Below are 23,379 nucleotides of genomic sequence, written 5' to 3'. Positions count from 1 at the left end.
TAGAGAGGAACAGCCTTCTGAATTCAGGGCTTTGTGTCCTGGACTTGTTTTGGGCATTTGCATTTTTTAGGTACAACTTTGCATTGGTACTTTGTTATTCTCTAATAAGAATAACAAGAATARGAATTCTTTAATAAGAATCAAACGCCTCTGACAGTTACATGCTTTGGTATGCCAATGCACACATCTTTCAAATGGTTACTGATGTTTTACTAGGGGCAACTGACTCCCCAAAGACTTCCTAAGGTCAGGCCTAAGTCAGAAAGATACCAATACCAAGGATTTTCAAAATCGTGAGTTCTTTATTTTGGAGACCTTTTAAAAAACTGTCAGGGGTATTTAATCATGTCGTAAATGCCTCTTATATAACCAGATTAAAGCCATCTTGGCTAAAATGGTTTTCCCACAAATCTTAGTAGCTCAATGACTATATTTTCAAGAAAAAACCTTCTTTCTCTCTTGTGTGCTATCTCTCTAGCTTTCAGTAGCAGCTTCCCTATACAATGCAAAGCAAGTTCATTGTTCTTCAAAATACATTAAAATAATTATTCTAAACACAGTGCTGACCCTGTCTAAAAATTAGCACCATGGAAAGTGAGCATTTCTGGCTCCCCTAAAATTAAGAATGGGAAAACCAGTTGTCTTTTTAAATCTGGTATCTTTTTCTGTTGTTTACTGGCTGCTGAAATTCTCTTTTAGTTCTAAACTAGACTCTCAYTGCTGACATAGGATTTTTGATTTATTTAAAGGAGAAGATCCTTGCTGTTCACAGCTGTGCAGGGAGGATTTCAGTCAAAGCCTCTAATAATGAACTCTCTTCCCACAGGTCCAGTGGAGCACGTCCACCTGAGTGTCCCCTTCGTTGCCATCAGAAATAAGGATGTCAACATTACTGCAGTGGTTTGGCCCAGCCAGGCAGGCACACTTACCTACTTCTGGTGGTTTGGCAACAGCACCAAGGTACAGACACCCTTTGCTTCATTTTTTCTTCCTGAGCTTGTCACAGCAGACAGGGAACTCTCTCAGTTTTTTTAATAAAAACTTCTTGCCTTTGTCTCTTTGGCGTTTTAGTTTTTTCCTTGTCTGAAAAGGGTTGTCATTAGCTGAACTTCAACCTTTGGAATTTATTTCCTTGTGTCTTGTTTTGTTCCKAGGGGTCTTTACTTTCTCCATCTGGTTGTTATCAGTCCTACTGAGTGTTGAAGACCACTGTTATTACCAGCGTTCACTTGCAACTTAACTGAGCTATGTCTGGAATAATGCTGGCTTTCAACACAGTGTTTAAAAACTGCTGGTGTTCAAATAACCAGGGGGTTTCCATTATGTACCAGTGTGCAGTACCTAATGCTGGATTCCAGCCCGGTACTTTAAAGCCCTTGGTGTTCAAATAAACAGCTGCATCTAGAATTTCAAGCTGAAGAGTTTGGCTGTATTAGAGAGGGAGATGAGACTTCTTTGTAGYGAATTTTCAAATGATGTGTATTGTAACTGTATGTATTATAAAGAGCTTTTTTATCAATAGCTAAAGTAAGTGAAACTACGAGTTAACGTCATGCTTTCAAATGGGGAGAGCAGGATTGCTTATTAGCTACATTTTATTGTAGGCTTTAGGAGTGAGACAGGCACTATTCTCCATTTTACAGTTGTGAAAGGTGCAGCTGTTAATTTTACAATGTAKTTTCTGCTGTTATTTACGAAAGCAATTTAAGTCACATCATTGTCTACATTTGCAATTGAAGGTGTGCACTGAGGTGAGATCACGGCAGAAAATAATGGGGATTTTACATGAAATRTGGCACTTGAGATAAAAAATAGGCACAGAATTATTTTGTTTTCTTTTTGACAAAGCTCCTTAGTTTTAACCTCTTACCCTATCTACCAACAATATTAGGAGAGGCAAAATAAAAACAGTAAGTGCTGCATCTACTGGGATTTTACATCAAGTTAGGAAGCTCCCTGTAAGAACTTGTTTATTTTTGTGGAAGCGTAATTTAGGCACAGGAAGGGCTCAGGAGCAAAAACCATTTACAGTAACTTGGCAAGTTGCTGTGCCTTAGCTGAACTAAGGCATCCACCCACATATACACATCTAGTCCATTGCAAGTACCAGGTAATTCCARTAATTTATACTGCACTGAAATACAGGGATGCAAAATCACATTATAGTTCTGATATTTTTGGCTCAGTGCTCACACATGGACAACCATTAAAGTGCATCTCAGACAATTTAGGTACTGGTAACTTGATCATCTGTTTAAGGCCTCCAGTGTGGAGTATTCCTGCCATTGTTTTTGTCCTTACTATAGAAGCTGATGGTGAATAGGGCCTTAAAAAGGGTTTKTTTTTTTTTTTTTTTAATAGAAAGTAAACTGGAAAAGGTAAAGTTAGGCAGTGGTGTTTGCTGAAGATTTTCAAGCAGTTTTCGTGGTGCTTGCTTCTGGGTTGGAAATAGGATCTGTTTCATCTTCTAGCTTAAATATCAGACCCCTTGGCAGCAGAGTAGAAGCAGATATGGGTGTGCTTGGAATGGATACTTTGGACCCAACTGCCCATGGAGCAGCTGATCCTTGGACACATTGTGAGGGTTTTACACATTGCGGAAATGTGGAAAAGTAAACAAGGTGCCACTTGCTTGTGTCTGAATCTCTGACCCAGAGCACTTTTTATTCTTTGCAAAGTGTTATCTCCATCTACCTCATGGAATGTACTTGAACTCTGACAGAAGTATGGCAGAAGATGCAGACATAACTATATCAGCCACCTTTTATTCAGAACACCAGTCTGCMTCTCATCAAAATTCCTCCTGGGATATTTAATGTGTATGTCAGATCCTTCTCTGTGCCCACTCATGAGTAAACCATGGTGTTCTGAGTAGAGGTGGAAGATGGGGACTCGAATTAAAGGATGAAGTGTGTAATATTGTGACTGGTATTATTAGATGATACATTCCAGTTCCATGCTGAGGGATTGCAGCCTCTTTTGCTCTTCAGCCCATRGCCACCCCAGCAGAGCCAGCTGTGTCTCCTGTCACACTCTCTGTGCTGCTGCAGGAGAATGTTGCCTTAGACTCAAACGACCTGGCTGAGACTCTTCTACTGCTCTCCCCACCCTGCTGAAACTCCTGTGCTGAATTTCTACTGTACTCATTTTCACAGTATGCCCAAAGGCCAATTTGCCTGGATTAACACAGGTCCAGTTTAATAAATGTATCCAGCTGTCTAATAGGTTTGAGCAAATGAACCTTAAACTACTTGATTTAATTTAGAGTTGGTTTCCAGGTCTTGGTTCTTGAATTAAAATTAAGGAGCTGGCTGAATGTTAAAACTCCATGATGGAGGTGAAATCATCCATGGTAATGGAATGTCCAGCATACACACATACAGAAAGAAAAAAATTATAATTTTAAAGGCCAGATTGCATCCTCTTATCTGCCTTTGCACAGAACCACAACCTGTAACCTCCAGGAGGATTGCTGATACCACTGCAGTTTGATGTAGGCCCGTTCATTCTCCAGGGTCTGTGGATATCTCAGTAAATGTTAGCTGGGCCTCCAGGGCTGGCACAAGCTGGTGCCCTTGGACTGTGTGTGCCATGTGATAAGACTTTTTGGGTTTTGCTGCTTTTTCAGCTCGTGGATGAGGGGATAAGAGGAAGGTGATAGTCGAGAGAGAGAGAAATGTGTTTGCCAGTCTGGCTGATGCCAGTGGAAATTTTGTTTTGGCTGTGAAAATGGCATAYGTGACCACTGTTGTGAAGTGCAGACAGGTTGGCAGACTGATGAGATAAAGTGTGAGTGATGGAAGATGAAGGTTTAAAGTTTTCCTCTGAAAACAACCTGGCAGTGTGGTGAAGGAACAACAACAGTGGAACAATGGCTTTATCTGTTCTCTTAGACCTCTGTGTGCTTCTGCARTGGAGATTAGTATCACTGTTCCATTTTTGTAGTTTCTCTAAATGAAGATTTTTTTTTTTCTGTAGACCAACTGTTAGATCAGTGGCACTGTGAGGGCTGGACTTTTGATTTTCAGTTATGGATTGACTCTGTCAGGACACCAGGTGTCCACTAAAGCCACTCCCTTGCTCCCCTCCTCACATGGGTGGGAGAAATAAAATATAATGAAATCAGGTCATAATAATGTCAGAGAGGTACTRATCACTGTTAAAAAACACAACAGCCTTGACTTGTGAAATTAMTRTAATTTMTTATCAATCAAATCASAATAGGATAWTGAGAAATAAAACYAAATCTCCAAACACCTTCCYGCATCTCTCCCTTCTTCCCAGGCTCAAYTTCACYCCTGAATTCTCTACCTCCAGCAGTGCAGGGAGACAGGGAAKGKGGGCTRTGWTCAGTTCATCACAGKCTSTTGCAGTGCTTTCTCTTCAGTGGGAGGATGCCTCACACTCCTCCCCTGCTTAGAGGRAGTCCCTCTCATGGGAGATGGTTTTCCTTGGATTTCTCCCATGTGGACCCTTCCCATGGGCTGCTCCAGCATGGATCCCTTCCACAGCCACATTCAGTCAGCACTGTCAGCAGGAATTATGCCATGCTCTCTGTCTGGTTAGTGTACTTTGCCAGCTTGTGGTTGGAGCTTGCCTACAGACTCACAGCATGGACAGGGCAGTGCTGGATGTCCTCACTCCAACCTGAGCAGTGTTGCTCCAGGAGAGATAAATGGATTTGTGCTCATAAAAGCAAAGGCTGGGCCCTGAATCTGAACAATATGGATTGTTTGAAGAAGCAGCTGCATCTTTGGTTTATTTTCAGTTTGAGGTTGGGTTTTGTGCAGCAAATGAGGCAACTGAGCTGGGTGTGTGTACAACACTGCATTCTACTGCACCAATTCTGCAATTGCTGACCAGTCCTCACTATAATGGGTTGTAGTTTAATATTAGTGGAATAGTACTTCATAAAACATTTAGTGAAGTGAGAGAAACCTCAGCCTGTGGGACACTGCTCACAGGACGATGTTTGAGCCACCTTTAGTTCTTAGCAGGACGTGCAAACTTGTAGCACCATCCCTGTGTCAAAGAGCAAGGATGTTGTCTGGTGGATTAGTCAGGTGCGTGTTGTGATCCTGAGTTAATCTCACCCTGATTTTGATGTTGTCGTTTGTGTTTGCCTCTTGCAGCCCCTGATCACCCTGGAGAGCAGCATTTCGTACATGTTCACTGTGGAGGGGATGAATACGGTCACCGTGCAGGTTGCTGGGGGCAACACTCTCATCCAGGACAGCAAGGAGATCGCAGTGCATGGTACCCTCAGCCTCTGGCAATCACATCTTGGGGGGGAAAGACAGTCATTGCCAATCCAGAACGAATTCTAGGAACTCAATAGTGCCTGGAGGAACCTCTGAAAACAAACTTCTGATGAAAAGTAGTTTAGATGTGTCATGATGACAAAATACAGAAGTGAATAGGATGGAGCAATAATCACATTTGAAACCCCAGCACTAAAGATGTGGCTGGTGTCTCCTGTGTCTGTTGGTCTGTCTGTACACCCAGACAGGGAGCTCCCAGAAATAAAAACCACTTGAACCAGACTGCCTTCCTTCAGCTTCCCAGCTGTGGAAAGAAATAGCCACTGCATCATTAAGGTGATCTGAATGGAACTGGTGTCTGTGTCAGTGACTGTACAAATCACAGGGGTCAGGAGGGGTCTGGAAAAAGGACAGAAATGACTGTTGTTGGGATCACTGCCCATCTTTYATGTCACAGCTGGAAATCTGAGTGTGCCCACTGGACTTCCCCATGGGTGTGTTTTTGCCATATCAGCATGTCATGGGCTTCAAAAAGCGCYCTTTAGCAGACAACAGAGGTCACCCTGTTTGTGGCTTGGTAAATCCTGGGTGAAAGGGCTCTCTCTGCAGCTTTGGCCAGGACTGRGATTTCTCCAGAGARAATAATTTCCACCTTAGGCCAGTCKTCATTTTYCTTRACCAGTTACTGGCATCCATCMTTTGAGGACAAGCTTTTCTTTRGAGATCAAGTTTTATTGAGAAACCTGGGCTTCAAATAACTTGGGTTCCTTTGAAGCTCAGCACTCTGTAGTTGCACTGTGTGTCTCGTTTCAGTAATTAAATACAAATAAATGTCCTTCTGTATACTCAGACTTAACAGCCAACTAAATGGATATTTATTGATTGTCTGGCCATGAAATACAATAGGCTTTAAAAATTTGTTAATGTGATTTAGCAATACCCAGACTTGCTATTATCAAATGTTACGAATCCTCTTCTTCATAATTTTGAGCACTGCAGAATGCAGTGTTTACTTCTGAGTAATTTCCATCTTTCCACTAATTTCTGGAATAAACCTGAATCAAATATATATGAGTGATCCCCACAGGTGATCTTGGTCTTCAGTCCCAGTAGGCCCCAACAGAGTGCTCCTCACTCTGTTTTCAAACACATTGGAAGAAATTTTTCCATTTTATTTAGAAGATCCAAAGCTTTGGGTTTTATCACAAAGAGAAATTGACCCATTTGGATCCAGTCCAAATAGTCCTAAGCAGTGCTGTGCTGCAGACTGACCTGGCCTAAGGAGGGAGCCCTTCCACTCCCTCAGTCTGGTGATCAGTTCACATCTGAGTACATAAATGAGTGACACCTTTAGTAAACATGTCCTGTAATCTGTGTCCTGAGTCAAGTGAGTATGGGTCTAGCCTATAATCTAGGCATGGATATCTGGTGTTAGGAGTAGAGGGGATTTATTCAGGTGTATTCTTAATTTTAGATTAACAGAGAAGAATTTGCTCCAAAAGTAAATTGGACATGGTACTAAGGGGTTAAAAGTGAAAGATTTTATTTATCTGACTCTGGGTTAAACCTTCAGAACCTGACAGACTTTCYCTGCTCTCTTTGACGCTTTTTATATAAAAATATACTGCATCATCTAAAAAGAAAGAACAGATCTTGCAGAAGATGCCACTAAATGGTGTGCTGGCACATCCCTGCTTTTCTGTGGATTTCCTCATTTATACTCTGGCAGCTTTATCTTGATTTAAAACTAGTGCCTTYGTACAAATGATTAATGGTACTTATTTGAAGTGTCTGCAGATCAGTTGTTTCAAGGTGAGGCACAGCACATTCCCAAAAACAGAAGGAAGAGTCTTCTACACTGAGAACTTTTATATGAATGTGATTCCCATCCCAGATCTGTGCCTTCTGCTGGCCCAAACCCATTGTGCACAGCTGCCAKAAGAATTCCAGATTTGGTCTTTGGTGACACCAGCGAGGAGTGTTGGAAGTGGAGAAAAATCTAAATTATTCTATATTTTAAGTCTAGGAAGCTTTTCTTTCTCCCAGCAATCAGTCAATCAGGAAGGAACTTCAAAGTGTTTGGTCAATCGCCATTGCTTGATGAGCCACTCATTAGCACTGCTGGGTTCTGCTTTGTTGGGGTATTAACCACTCCCAGCTTCCCTCCAGGAGAGTAAACAGAAAACATTACTTACAGCAATTGTTTGTTCTGCAATTGTACAGACAGGACTTCCGAATTTCAGCCAGGTGCTGCCTTGTTTGCTGGTCACTTGTGAGCAGAATCTGAAGAAACTCAGTGGCAAAATCAGAAAGCCCAGAGGCGTCATAAAGGCATCCTCTCACCTCTCTCCTTCTTGCTTCTATTTCTCTGGGGAAACCCAGAATCTGGCATTAGGGCAAAATGTCCTGTATAAGTACCATTATAAAAATCCTGTCCTTAGTGTCAGCCAGCCTTTTTCTCCTTTCAGCCTTTTCTCTCTCTCTTAAGATAGTTACAGTCCTCCTGTTGTCTTCTGCACTCCTGCCTGTACCCTGAACGTTGCCCATTTAATCTTCTCATAAATACTTTTTTTTTTCTGTTCCAGAATATTTCCAGTCTCAGCTCCTGTCATTTTCTCCCAACTTGGACTACCATAACCCTGACATCCCTGAATGGAGACAAGACATTGGCAAAGTCATCAAGAGAGCACTKGCACAGGTGAGCATCTGTTTCCTTGTCTATACTAACATTGAATAGGCTGTTAAAAAATGCACTTTTTTGACATGCTAGCTTAAAAGAATGGGTAAGGACAGCAATGATGAAACTATCATTAAAAAATCAATAACAAGCTTAATATGCTGCATCTTTTTACAGAGCCAAACTRTACTGCTAATTTTGTGGAAATATTGCAATTACTTTTATTACTATTTCAGTGTGCTTTTCAGCATTTAATATCCTGGAGGATTTTGCATATTCTAGATTGTAATAGTATCATCATTATTCTTATTTTGCCAAACTGATATGACAGTACCTACTGTTTTCTACTCCAAATATTTGGTTAGTGTCACTGTGTGTTGTTAAACAGCTGATTCACTTCATCCCAGAAGACAGACACTGTAGAATTCTGGATACATGAGGAAGATATTTTTRTCTCTTCCTGATAGTCAGGAGTTCCACAGGCAGATAAATGTAGCAACTGGTGAGCATTTAAAATCTCTACTCCCTTTCCAAATAGGGCAAAAAACGAGGATTCAGAGGGAAAATAAACTTACCTTTATCTTTACAGGATAAAGAGAGACTTCTGTAGGTGGAAGATACTGAATCTTCCTTTGGGATTAATTAGAATATGTAAACTAGTACTCATATTCTTTCAGGAAAGTGGGCAGAATAACTTATGATATCAAATAGGGATTTTTTAGTTTTGTGTGAAATTAGGAGCTAGATTTAGAAAAGCTTTTGTGGGTTTTAAATTCTGCCAAAAATGTGGCTTGTTGGGTTTTATTTTTGCTTTAGCTACAGCTGTTTTTAGAAATGGAGGCTGATTATTTTTACTGGAATATACATTCCTGCTTAGCTTTTCTCATCTGCAGCCCACTCAAAATTTRCAGTTTGTAAGAGTTTCCTTGGTTGTTTTTCCTTGATTGTTTTTCCATCCTGAGAAAATACTACATTTATTTTTTTAAACTGTTGTTCCCTTTTACTGTATTCAGAGTCAAGCTTGCGGGGGAAAAAAATTAATTAACATAGCAAATGTGGATCCCCATAGCCTGATTATAGAGGTGATTGCTGACAGTTTGATTCATATTGTCCCTGTTAGTTGTACCTTTATCAGTGGTTGCTCTGAGAAGGACTCTCTGGATCTGACTTTGGGTTGGTTGTTGTTTTGTAGCAAGGAGGACTACATGGAGCATTCAGATCTGGAGACATCCTGGGTTTGGGTTTTGGGTTGAGATCTTTGGGCCCAGGGGTGTTGCCAAGCCTATATTCACTTCTAGGAAGGAAGCAGAGTGGATCTTTAGCAGAAGGGCAATTTCTGACCCACCAAAACAGCAGCTAGACACCTCCTTTTTTACTTTTCTTGCAGGTGACTGGTATCCCTGACGAGCAGATCTTGGTGGCTGTGTTCCCTGGGCTGCCTACTTCGGCTGAACTCTTCATCCTGCCCCACAAAAACACCACAGAGAGGAGGAAAAGCAGCGAGGCTGATCTAGAGCAAGTAAGGAAAGAAGGATTCATGGAACATTTATTCCTGTCATATTGTTTGCAGAYGGGCCCCCGAAGCTTCGCAGCGTTGGAAATACTTACAACAAGTGTGGTGGAAATGGATGCTTCTGGGACTGTGGCAGGATAGTTTATGGCATTAAAGAAAATTATTTTCAGAGGAAAACCAGGATTTGCTAATACCTCACCGAGATATGTCACAGCCTACCACTAGCAGAGATTCTTCCTAAATCAGTGGAGTGTCCTTTTTACAGTAGTTATGGCCAAAGGAACCTTGAATATGTGCTCCCTCTACTCCCTGGAGGAATGCTAATAGAGGGAGGCCAAAGCAGCAAGATAATATACTGAGGTTTACTGAAAATAAATCAGGCTCTTCAGCCCATAGATCACCAAAACAAGACCTCTTTTTTTTCTTTTTTCTGCAGCAGCGAATGGCCTGTGCAAACTATATTTGGAAGTTACAATATCCATCCATTTAGATAAATAGGTAATTRCGGTGATGAATAGCAACAGTGATATGCAGGCAAGGAAAGAGCTTGGAACAACGGCACCAGGCTGCTGAAGCTTTCATGTTAGAATTACCAAGTGATTAAATCAGGTCTATAAAGGCAGAGGAGGGAAGTGCTGCTGGAAAGGCTGCTTGGCTCTGGCAAACGTTCTTGTGTGCAGCATTTTTGCAGTGTGCAAACTGTGTGTGAGCCCRTCGCCAAGTAACTCTTGGAAGTTTGAATCAATCATTAAATAATTCAGACTGGTGAATTCAGTGGAAGTTCTTGTCACCCACTGAGCAAAGTCAGTCCCTGCAGAGTAGTTCCTTTGCCTTAGGAAGTTATCAAAGCTTAAATTTATGGTGGCGAGTGATGCATTGGTTATGATGGAGAGATGCACTGAGGTGGGAAGGTTTGAAAGGCTTTTTGGAGGCATGTTCTTGGAGTAATTTCTGTCCTGTTCAGTAGGCTCTGCCAGTGTTAAAACTCCTTATAACAAGCTGTTGTGTCAATATTCCATATATCAGCGTTATGCTGACATCTCAATCAGATTTTTGACTAATTGGCCATGAGGCCCGAAGCTCTAGTGCTCTGATTTTAGTTGACAGTCTACTCAGTTGTACTTTGGCACCTGTTGCTGCCTTTTGCTTGAGGAGCTCTGCCTGCAGAGTGGAGAGGTCATTAGAACTACTCATTAGCTGTGGCCTGTCCATCAGAGCCACTCTGTGGAGATGAGGCATGAACAAACTGAGGCTYCAGGATGATGTGCCAAGAACGTGCTCCGGGGCAACCAAACAGCACAACAGAGCTGGGCTGCTCATTTCACAGCTCAGAAATTCCAGCAAACTCTAGTCCAAGGCCCTCCTCTAAGTGAAGGAGAAATATGGCAAATTTTCCATTGATTTTTAAGAACTGGATTGTCTCGTCCCCAATAGCCTGTTTAAATATTAGCTACATGACAGGATCAGTGGGAATAAAGAAATGTAAGTCTGGACTGCCTAATTTAGTTTCTTTATTCACCAATGAAAGGCCAATGTGTTGGTGATTTCCARATGCATTTGGTCAAACTCACAGGATATTGTGGAAGGTGAAAAGGTCCTTAGTTATTTTCCCTCTTCTTTCAGCCCCCTCAAAAAAAAAAAAATTGCTAGCCTTCATGGTTTGCTTTCCGGGAGAGAGATAATAACATACAGTGAGAGTCTCAAAAGTTCTGTAAGGGAGACTTGCATGCAATGACATTCAGTTCCACCCAAAACACATGTGCATTTTCCTCCACTTCCTCAGTCCCTGCTGAAGGCAGTAAGAGATGTCAGCTTCTATTCATGGGCTTTGTGTGTTCCTGAATGTTCTCCAGACCTTGCCATATTCTGTACTGTAACTGCTGTATCTCTCCTTATTTCTTCAGGTGGTAGAAATCCTTTTTAATGCTCTCAACCAGAACCTGGTCCAGTTTGAGCTGAAGCCTGGTGTTGAAGTGGTTGTGTATGTTACTCAGTTGACATTAGGTGAGTGTGGAGCCAAAGGCACAGCTGTGGCTCTCCTGAGGCTTCAGACAAGCCCAGGAGAACCAGCCTACATCAGAGCACTCACACTTTGGCRTGTGGCACTGGGGTATGTGCCAACTGAGACATTGTGGTAGAAGCTGGAAGTGTTAAAACCAGCCCATCAGGGGCATCTTCATGCTCCAGTTTTTACAAGTGTAAAATGTGCCTTGTAAGGGTTCCCTATGGCTTAATTAACCAGTGCACTGGTGTTTTTCAAGTGTTTTAGAAAACCAGGTGAATAGTGTTCTATTAAGTCCTTATTGAGCACCTGTGGAATTCAGTGGGGATATTTCTAAGTTTCATGGATGTTGGATCAAATCCTTACAGCAAAGGGCTTGTTACTGTTATGACTAGCTAAGAAGCTTTAAAGGGGCAAAGAACTCATGAAAAGAAGATCAAGGCCTCTTACAGGGAATATGTGCCTGAATGTTGACTTCTACAAATTAGAACCTAAATTTCAGTGCCACTTATCTCTATCTTTGCACAAAGTAACAAAGAGTCACTGTAACCTTTGTCACCCCTTTTACTTTAAACCAGCCTGGTGYGAAGCTCTCAGCTATTGATGAGAAAGAGATGGTTACAAAGGAGGTGATGGATTTATTTTTGCCCTTGCTTTTTATGACTGCCCTTGAAATTGTCAGAAATGTGGGATCTTGTGCAAGTACTGTTGCTGATAGCCTCTCTGAAAGATTGGGATTAATATCCCACAATAATACACTTCAGCTTCTTCTCAGAGAGCCAAGAACTGGGCTAAATCAAGACTCATGRCCTTTCCTACACGTAATGCCTTTTTACCTTCACTCTCTAACTCTCTAGTGTGAAAAACTGGTTAATTTGCAAAACTGGGAATGTGATGCGCTCTCTGAGGTCTCCAGGTGGCTGGAATTCTCCAGAATCTGGCTTGGTTCTTGCAAGGCACTGCATTTAACTCACACTTTGCAGCTGTTCTTGCACCCCTTCCAGTACATGTGCTGCATTTGTTTCATGACCATTCCCATAGTGTTTTGACTTGGATGAAATGACAGTATTTCCCACAGAAGAGTCAGAAGTATTRGCAGAATACTGGCAGAATCAGACAGTTAGGTGTGGAATTTTGGCAATGTAATCAGAGCTGACTTTATTTGCATGACTTTGTCCCTATCTTCAGGGTGACAGAAAAAGAATAGAGAATAGTAAAACACCAAAACCAAATATTTATGCAGAACAAGAAACTCTCAGCTGCTACTTGTAATCATTTGTGCATCATTAGAGACTTCTCATCAGACACTTGATCTCAGCACAGTGCTCAGGCCATTAAGATGGTGTGCTCTGATGAGCTCTTGGAACAGCTGCATAAACAAGGCATGGGAATATACTGTATTTAGCCCAACCAAAATGTCAAGGATCAAAATCTCCAAAACACTGTAATGTATTGTGTGCTTGGGTCCAGGATTATTGCCTTGGGCTCCTCCACATTATGAAAACTGACTCAATGTAGAAGTCCCTAAGGTCCTATACAAGGATGGACCTTGAGGCTTGTCACAAGAGTAGGTCCCTGTCACTTGTGAGATAGATGAATATCCTTGGAAGATGGGAGTCACGCTGTTCATTGATGCTCTAAGGTATCCTCTCCAAAGGGCAATAGATATGTGTTAAGCCAYGCTTCATAAAATTCATTTCCACTCCAGTACCTGGAGAAACCTGAACGGTAATAGCGCAGAGTGTTAGCACAGGAGTGATCAGGCATTCAGCTTTCTGTGCCTTTTCACTCGGGGATGTCAGACTGTGCTGTCATCAAAAAGGGCCTTGGCTTTTGAAGGACAAGRGAACCAATTGTTTCCTGCTGATTGATCTTGCCAAAACCAGCATGCACCATGCAGTGGGGATAAAGCAGATGTGACAGAGCTGAGCTCAACTCTCTGGCAGTTAATGTGTTCCCWTGTGATATCCTGCAAATGTAATGCTCTGCCTTTCCTCCTGCAGCGCCCCTGGTCGATTCCAGCTCCGGTCACAGCAGTTCGGCCATGCTCATGTTGTTGTCTGTGGTGTTCGTAGGCTTGGCTGTTTTTTTAATCTACAAATTCAAGAGGTAAGTTGAAAAGCTTTGGGATGGGAGGAAGAGCCTCTGGGTGGTTTATGGGAAATCTAGGCAGTGCTGTGCCTGAATTGCAAATGCAGAGTGAATCATGCTGGCCTCAGGCTYAGATGAGTGTAGTTCCCTATTGCTCATACTTAGAGGGAAAACCATCTACTGCTGTTTCTCCACAAAGTTTGTGTTCCAAAAGTTCACCAAGAGCTCAGAAATCATCTTCTRTTTCAGCAGACATGTTTAAACCACAGACCAGAAATGGGGACCCTTTGTGCTCCCTGAAATACACAAAGCAAGCTCAGTCAAAAACCACATGATGGATAACTTCACACAGCCTACACCCACCTGGCCAGCTGCCTGCGTGCAGCAGCAACTCATTTGTATCTTGCTAAGTGAATAGGTGAGCCTTGCAGAGGAACAGGTGTGATTGTGTTAAAGGTGGGAGACTCAAAGCCAGGAAAATTTGTGTAAAGCATCAAAATGCCTTTGGGAATATGTGCTGAGATTTACCTTGACAGATGTTAATGTAAACCTTTTGCTTCCAGACAGCAGGCAGGACCAGGGCTGGCCCATGGCACTTGGCTGCTGCAAGCTGTGAAACGAAATATGTGATAAGAATGGCCTGTTTGCTGAAGGTCTGCTTTATGAGGATATATTTAGGCAGATGGAGCTCCTTAGGAGGAACTTTACTGCATAAAATGATCTGTGTRCCTAGATCCTGACCACTGGCAAGATAAGGTATTAGAAACATAAGATGGGTCTGACTTAAAAAAACAAGCAAACAAAATAAAAAAAAAAAAAAAAAGCTTCCTGGACATAGCAGTTTCTCCAGCTGGAAAACTTGAGCTTTTCCTGTCCAGATTCCAGCTATATGTTTCTTTTCTGCACCCCAGGATAAGGCTAGTATTCTCTAAGGATGTTAGTGGGATAAAACAATATTAGAAATGGAATGATATGATAGGACAGGCAKCTCTCCTAGTCTCCAGGTTTAAAGTTTCCATCCTTTCTGACATCTTGCATTAGCCATTCTCATAATCAGTGAGTGGCACTCCTTCTGGTGCTTCATCCTGCACTCACTGGTATCTGTTATCAAGCTCCCACTGATTTCAGTGGCCCAGGACAATTTCCAGGGAATGAATTTGCCTGACTCTGCTCAGATGCAGATTTCAAGGCCTTCAGCACAACCTCTTTAATGCAGCCTGAAATCCTGTTCTCTGTTTCTGTGAGGTGGAATACAGATTCCCGGGGGAATGGGACATGGGATTTGTTTAAGGCATCAATTAACAGTGCGCTGGGGAGGCAGCTGATGATTTCTCTCACACCGAGATGTAGGATGAGGAGGGCAAAGAAATCTTTCTGGGAGATGTGTCAAGATGTATGTACAACCCTGTGTGAGAAATGCTTTCCCTTGTGTCTTGCTGAGATGGTTTCTCAGGTTTGGCCTGATGTCTTTGGCTCTGGTCAGTAGTTACCAGGAAGAAGGGTCTGWGTGTTCCAGCTGCCAGGGAACTGTGAGGAGCTTGTTAATCCACTTTGCTTTGGCAGTCTCTGGGTCATGTTCTGCTACTACAGCTCATAAAAAATGTTTCTTGTACTGCTAAAGCACCCAGAGCTTTGAGTATAGCAGCCATCAGCCTTYTATTGTGCTCCAGGGCTGGGTAGAGCCTGCCTTGTTAAAATCTGTCTGCAAGTTGAATGTTTTAGACATTGGGATTGAGGAGGAAGATGATAAAAGCATCAGTTTTGCCTGGCCCTAGAGCTTATTAACTGTCTGTCCCCTCTTGTCTGCTCTGTCCCAAAGGGGAAAAGCCCAGATCAAGCTGACAAAGTGTAGGATAAATCATATACACAGTGTTCTCAACTTGATTTTTCAGAACAGAAAGCAACTTTTCAGCTCTGTCTAAAACCCCTGGCTCAATGGAGCAGAAGTGAGAGCATGCAACGATTCTTAATGGAAAAARGGGGGCAAACCCCAAAGGTTTCCTGTAGCTCTCAGTGATGCAGAGGTCCATTAGCCATGTGTACTTTTTTTGATTAATGGTGGTCCCAGCCTGAATACAGAGCTTCTGCTTACAGGGAAAGGTTATGGGAGTGCATARGCTGGCATGATTTTTTAATTCTACAAATTCATAGATTTGGTGCTTTGCTGGGTTGCACACAGACTCCTTACTATGAGTCCATCAATTGTCCATATGTTAAACACTGCTGCCAGAGAGATGCTTGTTGAGGAGGTCCCAGTGGGAAAGGAAGGAAGAGGGGAAAAGTGTGGAAATAATCTGTAAAAAAGTTGTTTCTTTTCTGGAAGATTGAGCATATATCAGTGAACACCGTGTGAGTGCTGAGCAGTGGTGGGGCCATGGGGCAGTCCATGTGTGTGTCCTGGGACAGCAGGGCAGGAGTGAGAGCTCATTGTGCTCAGAGTGATGTGGCCACCAGAGTCAGTGCTGGGAGGCACAGCAGGRTTGGGTRTTTGTGTRTGGATTCACACAGGTACAGCAGGRTTGGGTATTTGTGTGTGGATTCACACAGGTACAGCAGGRTTGGGTRTTTGTGTRTGGATTCACAYAGGTACAGCAGGRTTGGGTRTTTGTGTRTGGATTCACATAGGTACAGCAGGATTGGGTATTTGTGTGTGGATTCACAYAGGYACAGCAGGRTTGGGTATTTGTGTGTGGATTCACACAGGYACAGCAGGGTTGGGTATTTGTGTGTGGATTCACACAGGTACAGCAGGRTTGGGTATTTGTGTGTGGATTCACACAGGTACAGCCCTCTCAGCCTCTTTGTCCCCTCTCTGAAGTATCTGGGGGCTCTCTGCCTCACAGTGCTGAACAGCTTTCTCACCTTTCCAGCCAGCATTCAGAGATGATCACTGCTCTGCCGTTGCATTGTTTGGAAGCAAGGCTAAGCCTTCCAGTGTCTCCAGACATTTTCTTGTGTCTCCATATGTCTCCAGACAAATTCTGGGCACATAAATCCTACTGGGAGCATATTAGTTTTCTCTCATTTCCTGTGTACTTCTTATATCTTCTGGTGGCATTTAAGGCATATTTGAACTTTGGAAAGTAGGAGAAAGGGAGTGGATAATGAGATTTATCAACTGCTGCTAAACATCCCAAATGTGTCCTGGCTTACTGCTGGTGAAGGACAGAATGCCAAAGCAAACCAAAAGCACAAGCTGGTTGAAGCCAGAACTTCACTGGGGCAAAATCAGCATAGTTCTATTGAATTCATGAGAGTTAAGGCAATTTCCACTGCTTTCAGTCTTTGGCATGTCCAACAGTGGACAGATTACCATAAAGATATAGCATTTTATATTAATTCTTTCAAACACATCTTCTTTCTCTTTCTCTCCTGTGTGCTTAAAAGAATTGAAGATATTCTCCAGATTTTCGTTACTGGAGCAGTGTGAACTGCATGGCACAAAGGCTTTCTAAGAGCATTTGGAAAAACAGTCAACTTCCAGCAGGCAATGCAGATAATCTTGGCAATGCCCACAATGCTTAACAAATTCCTTTTCAATTCTCTCATTTTAAACTTGCATTCCTCCTGGCATTGCTACCTGTCAGTCTAGGCCTGTGTAACTACCTGTCTACCTAACTGACTCAGGAATATCATTCTGGCAAGCCAAGTTAACTTCACTTGGGAGAAGAAGGAAGAAATGATCCTTTAACTTCCTTGGCTTCCTGAGCAGCAAGGAAAAACAAGTCCCTGCAAACTTGCATGATCCATAGCATGACAAGCTGTTTTTTGCAATGAAATGGTAACAAATAGACTTTGGATRGGTGTTATGAGGTCCAAATCCTTTCTGTACTTTGAGGCAGGAACAATTCTTTATAACTCTTTCAGATGTGGCAATTTCTTCTGAGTCAGTGTGGGCCTGTCAGCAGCAACAAGCCCAGCAATTTTTTTGCTCAGTTGATAGTGCCAAATTGATTTTTACTTTCGGTTTCCAATGCACCACTGATCATATAATAAATACTGAGAGAGCTGACAATTGCAGCTGATTGTACTTAGCTGATTGCTGCTCTCTGAGCAGAGTGCAGTGTCCACTGTGTGCAMGACTTCTCATTTAAAAGGGCAGAAYACTGAAGTTTGCAGCTGGGGGAGCCTTTGTGCACAGGATATGAAGACAATGGCCTGAGATTTGGAGTACCTTCAGGCTCTTATTGGAATTAGTGGATGCTAAGGGCACTTTCAGAGATGAACATCTCTGTGGTACTTGCACCATTCTGAGAGCTCATACTTTGCATCACTGCCAGTGCTGCATTTCTGGGATTAATCTCAGTTTGTCTCATTAATAAATGACATGCTGAGGACCCCTGTGTTATAAAATATAACATCTCATTTTCCTCTCCTTTGCAGGAAAATCCCTTGGATTAACATTTATGCCCAAGTTCAGCATGACAAGGAGCAGGAAATGATTGGCTCTGTCAGCCAAAGYGAAAATGCCCCCAAAATCACTCTGAGTGAGTTCACAGACCCTGAGGAGCTGATGGACAAAGAGCTGGACACACGAGTGATGGGTGAGAGACAGCCCTCAACTGAGTTTTGTTTCACAGCCTGGGTGAGGATGTTGGTGTTTTGGGTATCAGGAGAGGCAGTCACCCTGATCCCAGGTACAAGCAGAACCCTGAGGCACTGAGAGAGGGAGTAAATCCCTCTCTGCAATGTGGTAATGGAGTTTCTCTTACAGCTTTTCAGCTTTCCCCAGAGTAGCAAACTGGAGGCAGCAGTAGGCACACAGAATAGCTGTGGCTCACAGCTGAGCCTGCTCATGACCCTKTCTCTCCTGTGGAGTGCCACATTCCCTGCACCTTCAGAAGGACCAGCTGAGCCAGCCTTACACTGTTGGTGTGCTGTGATTACARGCAAATATGTCCCTAACAGCTTAATGGGTTTACTGCTGGTCAGCYGAGCTGTAGTGAGGAGTTTTCTGCATGCTCCCTGCTTATTGCAAATACATAAAAGGGTGTGTTACTTTTAGGCATCTTTTCTGTCTTTGCCACATCCTAAGGAGGAGTGAGAAGCAATATGGACCAAACTGTTGAAGCCACTGCACTGATTCTCTTCTCCATTTTCTCCTCCACAGGAAGCATCTCAACAATTGCCAACAGTGAAAGCACAAAGGAAATCCCCAACTGCACTAGTGTTTAATACTGAGAATCCACTTGGTCTACAGCATTTCTGACTTTTTATTTGTAATTATTATTGTTATAATTATTATTATTATTATTATGAAAAAAGAAAGAGTTATATGTCATTATTATCATTTGGGAGGGGATGGGGTGGGCTTTTTGTGTTTACCAGGGCTGCATTCATAAATAGCAGGGGTTCTTCATATTTAGGAAATACACATCAGATCAGAAACAGAAAGCAAAGGGTGAGTCCAGTGTGCAATGGGACTTGAATGCCAGCCTCCTATTAAATACAGAACAGGAATTAARCATTCAAATCCAACAGATAGGTATTGTACCTTAGGCAACATGTTGTAAGCAAATTGTCCCTTTTCAGCCCTTTTCAAAATAAGTCATGAATCAGCTGCTTCATCCTGCCAGAGGGTTCAGACTGGGTTGTTGGACCAGGCTCTGCAACATGCCAACATCCCTCGCTTCCCAGTGACATGCATGTCTCAGCTTCTTGCAGGATCTTGCCTCCTTAATTGCTTTTAATTTCAGTCACCCTCTGGCAGTGCTGACTGCTGAAAAAGGGATAAAAAAAAAACCAACAGAGCAAACACACACATCAGCGTTCTTTGGACTACAGATTGGCTGGAGGGGACAGCACCACGAGCAGCAGAGGAGCCAGTCTGAGTTTATGAATGCAGCCCAAACCCTGTGCATGTGAATAGCGAGGATGCCGAAGGCCTACTGTAGATAATTACAATGTACATAGCTTTTTATTTCCTGGGAAATAATTTAATGTTTAGTAAAAGAAGATATGTTTAAAAGAGAACCTGAACCACACACACACATGCACGCCCACGTGCACACACACACACACACACACACACAAGTACACGCCAGCCAAACAGGGACCCTGGTGAGCACTTGAGTCACACTTTGGTTCCAAGTGTGTTCCAGTTGTCTGTCATATTTCAATCTGACACTGCTGTCTATAAACAGCTTAGTTTATTTCTCTGTGTATAACTGCAAGCCTTTTTTTACATATATATATATATGGTGTCATTTCCTGTGATGGAGCAGAAAAAGATACTAGCAGGGCAGACTGTGAGCCTGTCATGAATATTTTAATGATGTTTATCATCTATTCATCTCTGTCACTGTTGGCCACTTCTGAGAAGGATCTTGGTGACATCTTTCAGCGAAAATGAGGAAAACAATCCTCAAATTATCACCATCTGAGTGTGGGCAAATACCAGTGGCCTTGCTGTACCCAGTACAACCTCAGCTTAACAGGGCAAGGTTATTCCCAGGGGGAAGTCATGCTTTTAACAGTGAAGCTGATGAAGTAAAGCTCTGTTTAGGGTGTGTAAGAGTAGTAAATTCTGGCTGAACACAATGTATGTGATTAGGGACTGCCCTTTGGAGAGGGCAGTGCAGGGTCAGCCCTGCATAAATGAGCTGTGGAAGGTCTTTCTTGTGAGCGCTGCAGAATGGCAGCTTCCCATTCAGACTGGACATTTCTGGTGTTTGCTGGTTAAAACAGGGAGGTTAATGAAGAAAATGTGTTGAAAAAACTCTAGAAATTTCCTTGACACTGRATTGAGGAAAGCCCTATGAAATGGTGGAGTTTTGGGACAAGAGGTTGACTTAGCAGTGTGTTACTTTTTTTTTACCATTTTTCTTGAGCTGATGATGTCAAAAACGAATCTTAGTCTGCCGGGTATTGAGTGTTAGGATTCAGGAGGAGGGGAAGGAAAATGGGAGGTGTGTCTGGGAAGATGTTCTAGTGCGTGTGTGGTAATGGAGGCAGAAATGACAGCAGATGACGATATTTGTTATGATTTCTTAGGATCTGGATACAGGACCCCAATCACCTGTAATGTACCCAGGCTGAAATGAGGAGATGGCTGGAATTTAGGTGTTACTTGCTGTCTCTCTGCATTGTAATATGGCAGTGGGCTGCAAACCARCCTCAAGAACTCTGTCAGTGGGCTGGAATGTCTTTCAGAGATTAAAATCCTGATGGCTCTGTGGGTGGAGAGAAAAGTGCTTAACCACAGTTCTGYAGAAGAGCTCAGGAGGTATTTCAAGATAAAAATTGTAAACAAAAAAAAAAAACAAAAAACAGGGAAATACTGTTTTTTGAGAGGTACTAAAGCTAAATATTTTCAATTCTTCTCCATTTCAGTCAGATTTGTGGGTCTTTACTGTTGATTTAAAAATATTTCTCTTCTGTTTTTCCCCCTCACTTTTCTGCTCTGGTTTCTAATACAAGGTGAAGAGCGATGGCTGTGTTATTCCATTTAACCTTGGTTTCCATCCATCACCAGTGCATAAACTGTTGCATTACTGTCTCCATTCTACTGAAACACCAAAGTAGTTTACAGTAATGGCCCAGTCTGGTGATAAGGCTGCTAGCACAAGGCCACAGCTTTCCATTTAGGTATAGATGGGAGGGATGTACATAAACAATGMTCCCAGGAGCTTTGAGTTAAATTGTGGGCTGATCTCAGTCTTTGCTGATCATTGGGATTTGAAGTACTGCTTTGGTGAGCTGCTGCAGAGGATTGAATAGAAAATACTGATTATTTTCTTTATTAGTACTCTTTATTTTCTTATTGTCTTCTTCCTTTATAAACCACAAGACAAAGTGAAAATGTTCATTGTTGTTTGGAATTTTCTAGGTTTTTCATGGACTTGATCTCATGTTGTTTTAACAAGAAAGGCAGAGGACTGCAGTTTTCACAATTTCTTTTCTTAATTTCGTCCCACTTTTTACATTTTATTACTTTACACTTTTAAAAATTGCTGTTAAATGTCTCAGATGGGAGGAAGTAAGAGGGAAAAATTGGGAGTAAGCTGTTGAAAAAAAYGGGAAAAAAATAACTTCTCAAAAAGTAAGTTAATCTCCGTGGAGGCTGAGAAATTTCGGAATGACACAGTTAACTTTTGTAGAAACATCTGACTAAAATGTCATTTTCCATTCGAAGTGATCCTAAAGCATCCTACAAAGCAGACAAGAAAAACCCATGGAGCCAAACCTGAATGTGAGAAAAACCTGAGTGATTCTTGTGTTTGCTCAAACTTCCCCTTCCCTCAGCCTTGGTGGCTGTCMCTGGCTCTCAGTGGGGTTTGTCCCTCGCTGTCAGGACCAGGGGGGCTCCAGGCACATCCCCAGAGTGTGCACGGGACCATGTGTGCCAGGTCACACCTGCTGCACTGGGCACAGCCATGGCAGCTGAAGAAAGCTCATGTTCATGACTGAAACCTGCTCTTTTAGAGTACTGGAAGGGTAATTACTGCATTCCTAATTATCCATGGAACATCTGTAAGCTTTGGATTGGGTAACCAGCCCTGTTCAGCTATTTTTGAACGTACTGAACTGCAATGTTAGCACAGACTGGAGTTTCGCCACTTCTATTTGTCTGTGTCTTGCTGGGACATAACAACTTGGGGTTTTTTTCCCCTGCAAGTTTTACCCCTGAGGAAAATGTAATGGAAATCCTTGAAGCTGTAGATTATTATTTACCTGAGTAATGAGGGGAAAAGGCAATGGCATCAGTGGGACATAAATAGCTCCCATAGTGTAATTATGTAAAAAGAGGAAAAGAAAGAGAGAGAGCAAGAGACTGRGTCAGTGCCCTCTGTCACTGCCAGCCTTTCCCCCGTGATGGATTAGCTGTAATTTAGGAATAATGCATGAGGTCTGGAGACTAGATGCAGCTTCTGGCTCTGTGTGGCTGACAATCTGATGTGAGCCATTAATAGATCCTCTACTTAGTTTAACCAGTACTCGAGAACCCTAACACCAAACCTGGGAGGCTCAGAGGTGAGASCAGAGTGACTGGGAACCAGAGAGTGTTTCAGACACATCTGCCATCTATGACAGCATGTGCAGGAAGTGTGCATTTTATTTTGGACTAAACTTTGTTGTCAAGGATGTGCAAAGATGTCCTGATGTCCTATTCTCCCCGCTCCARTCAGCTCCCACACACATTCCAGGTATAACGAGCAGAACCAGAATCCTCACATTCTTTCTGATGATGTTGGACAGTGCATTAAACCCAAACCACCACCGTGGTTTCAAAGGATTAAATGAGACAGACAATTGCAATACCTGTATTGAACACAGTAATACAACTGCATGAGTCATATATATACATATATATATATACTGTTCTTGGTTTTATTGTTCCATTTGAATATTTCTACTGTAAAAAAAGGCAGTGGTTTTGAAATTGTTGAAAATAAATGTATTTTTGTACATCAGAGTTACCCCTGGCTGCTTTTTCAATCCTTGTTCTTCTTAGATTTCCTTTTGGCAAAATCTTCTTKGTCTTTTGAATTTCCCTTGCTATGTCTATCCCTCCAGCTCTGTTGTTCAGGGTCATGCATGCACATGGAGTGTCAACAGAGAAACGTTCTAAGACAAGATTTTTTAAGATAAAAGAGAAAACAACCACCTCTGCTTCCTTCTTACTGCTCCTCTCCAAAAATAATTATTTTCTTGCCTTTCCATTCAACAGGCTGATTCTCTTTGGAACCTCAGAGGAAAATAGGAAGGGAGAACTCTCTGCTTGTGGAAAACAATCTCATAAATCCCATGCCCTCATGTATCTGATTTTAGCCTGTAAGAGACTGTAAGAGTGCCCATGTGGGAAAAAAAAAAAGGAAAAAGAAAAGAAAGAAAA

The 23,379-nt window shown here is 42.3% G+C and overlaps 1 protein-coding gene across 1 annotated transcript in view; it reads left to right on the top strand.

Annotated features, from left to right (window-relative positions):
- The window catches only part of SORCS3 (sortilin related VPS10 domain containing receptor 3), a 182,642-nt gene extending 159,688 nt beyond the window's left edge, over positions 1 to 22,954 (top strand). The window contains exons 20-27 of the mRNA XM_057379343.1: positions 827 to 960; positions 5,133 to 5,256; positions 7,847 to 7,959; positions 9,326 to 9,457; positions 11,356 to 11,455; positions 13,457 to 13,562; positions 17,928 to 18,088; positions 18,655 to 22,954. Coding sequence (XP_057235326.1) covers positions 827 to 960; positions 5,133 to 5,256; positions 7,847 to 7,959; positions 9,326 to 9,457; positions 11,356 to 11,455; positions 13,457 to 13,562; positions 17,928 to 18,088; positions 18,655 to 18,719 — 935 coding nt within the window. The 3' untranslated portion in view covers positions 18,720 to 22,954. The remainder of the gene's footprint in view (positions 1 to 826; positions 961 to 5,132; positions 5,257 to 7,846; positions 7,960 to 9,325; positions 9,458 to 11,355; positions 11,456 to 13,456; positions 13,563 to 17,927; positions 18,089 to 18,654) is intronic.
- The last annotated feature ends 425 nt before the right edge of the window (positions 22,955 to 23,379 follow it).

Source organism: Malurus melanocephalus, unplaced genomic scaffold (genome assembly GCF_030028575.1).
Source record: "Malurus melanocephalus ecotype Western Australia unplaced genomic scaffold, MMel_1.1 scaffold_12, whole genome shotgun sequence".
Taxonomy (NCBI): Eukaryota; Metazoa; Chordata; class Aves; order Passeriformes; family Maluridae; genus Malurus; species Malurus melanocephalus.
The sequence above is the reverse complement of the archived record's forward strand: the minus strand, read 5'-3'. Positions and strand labels throughout refer to the sequence as shown.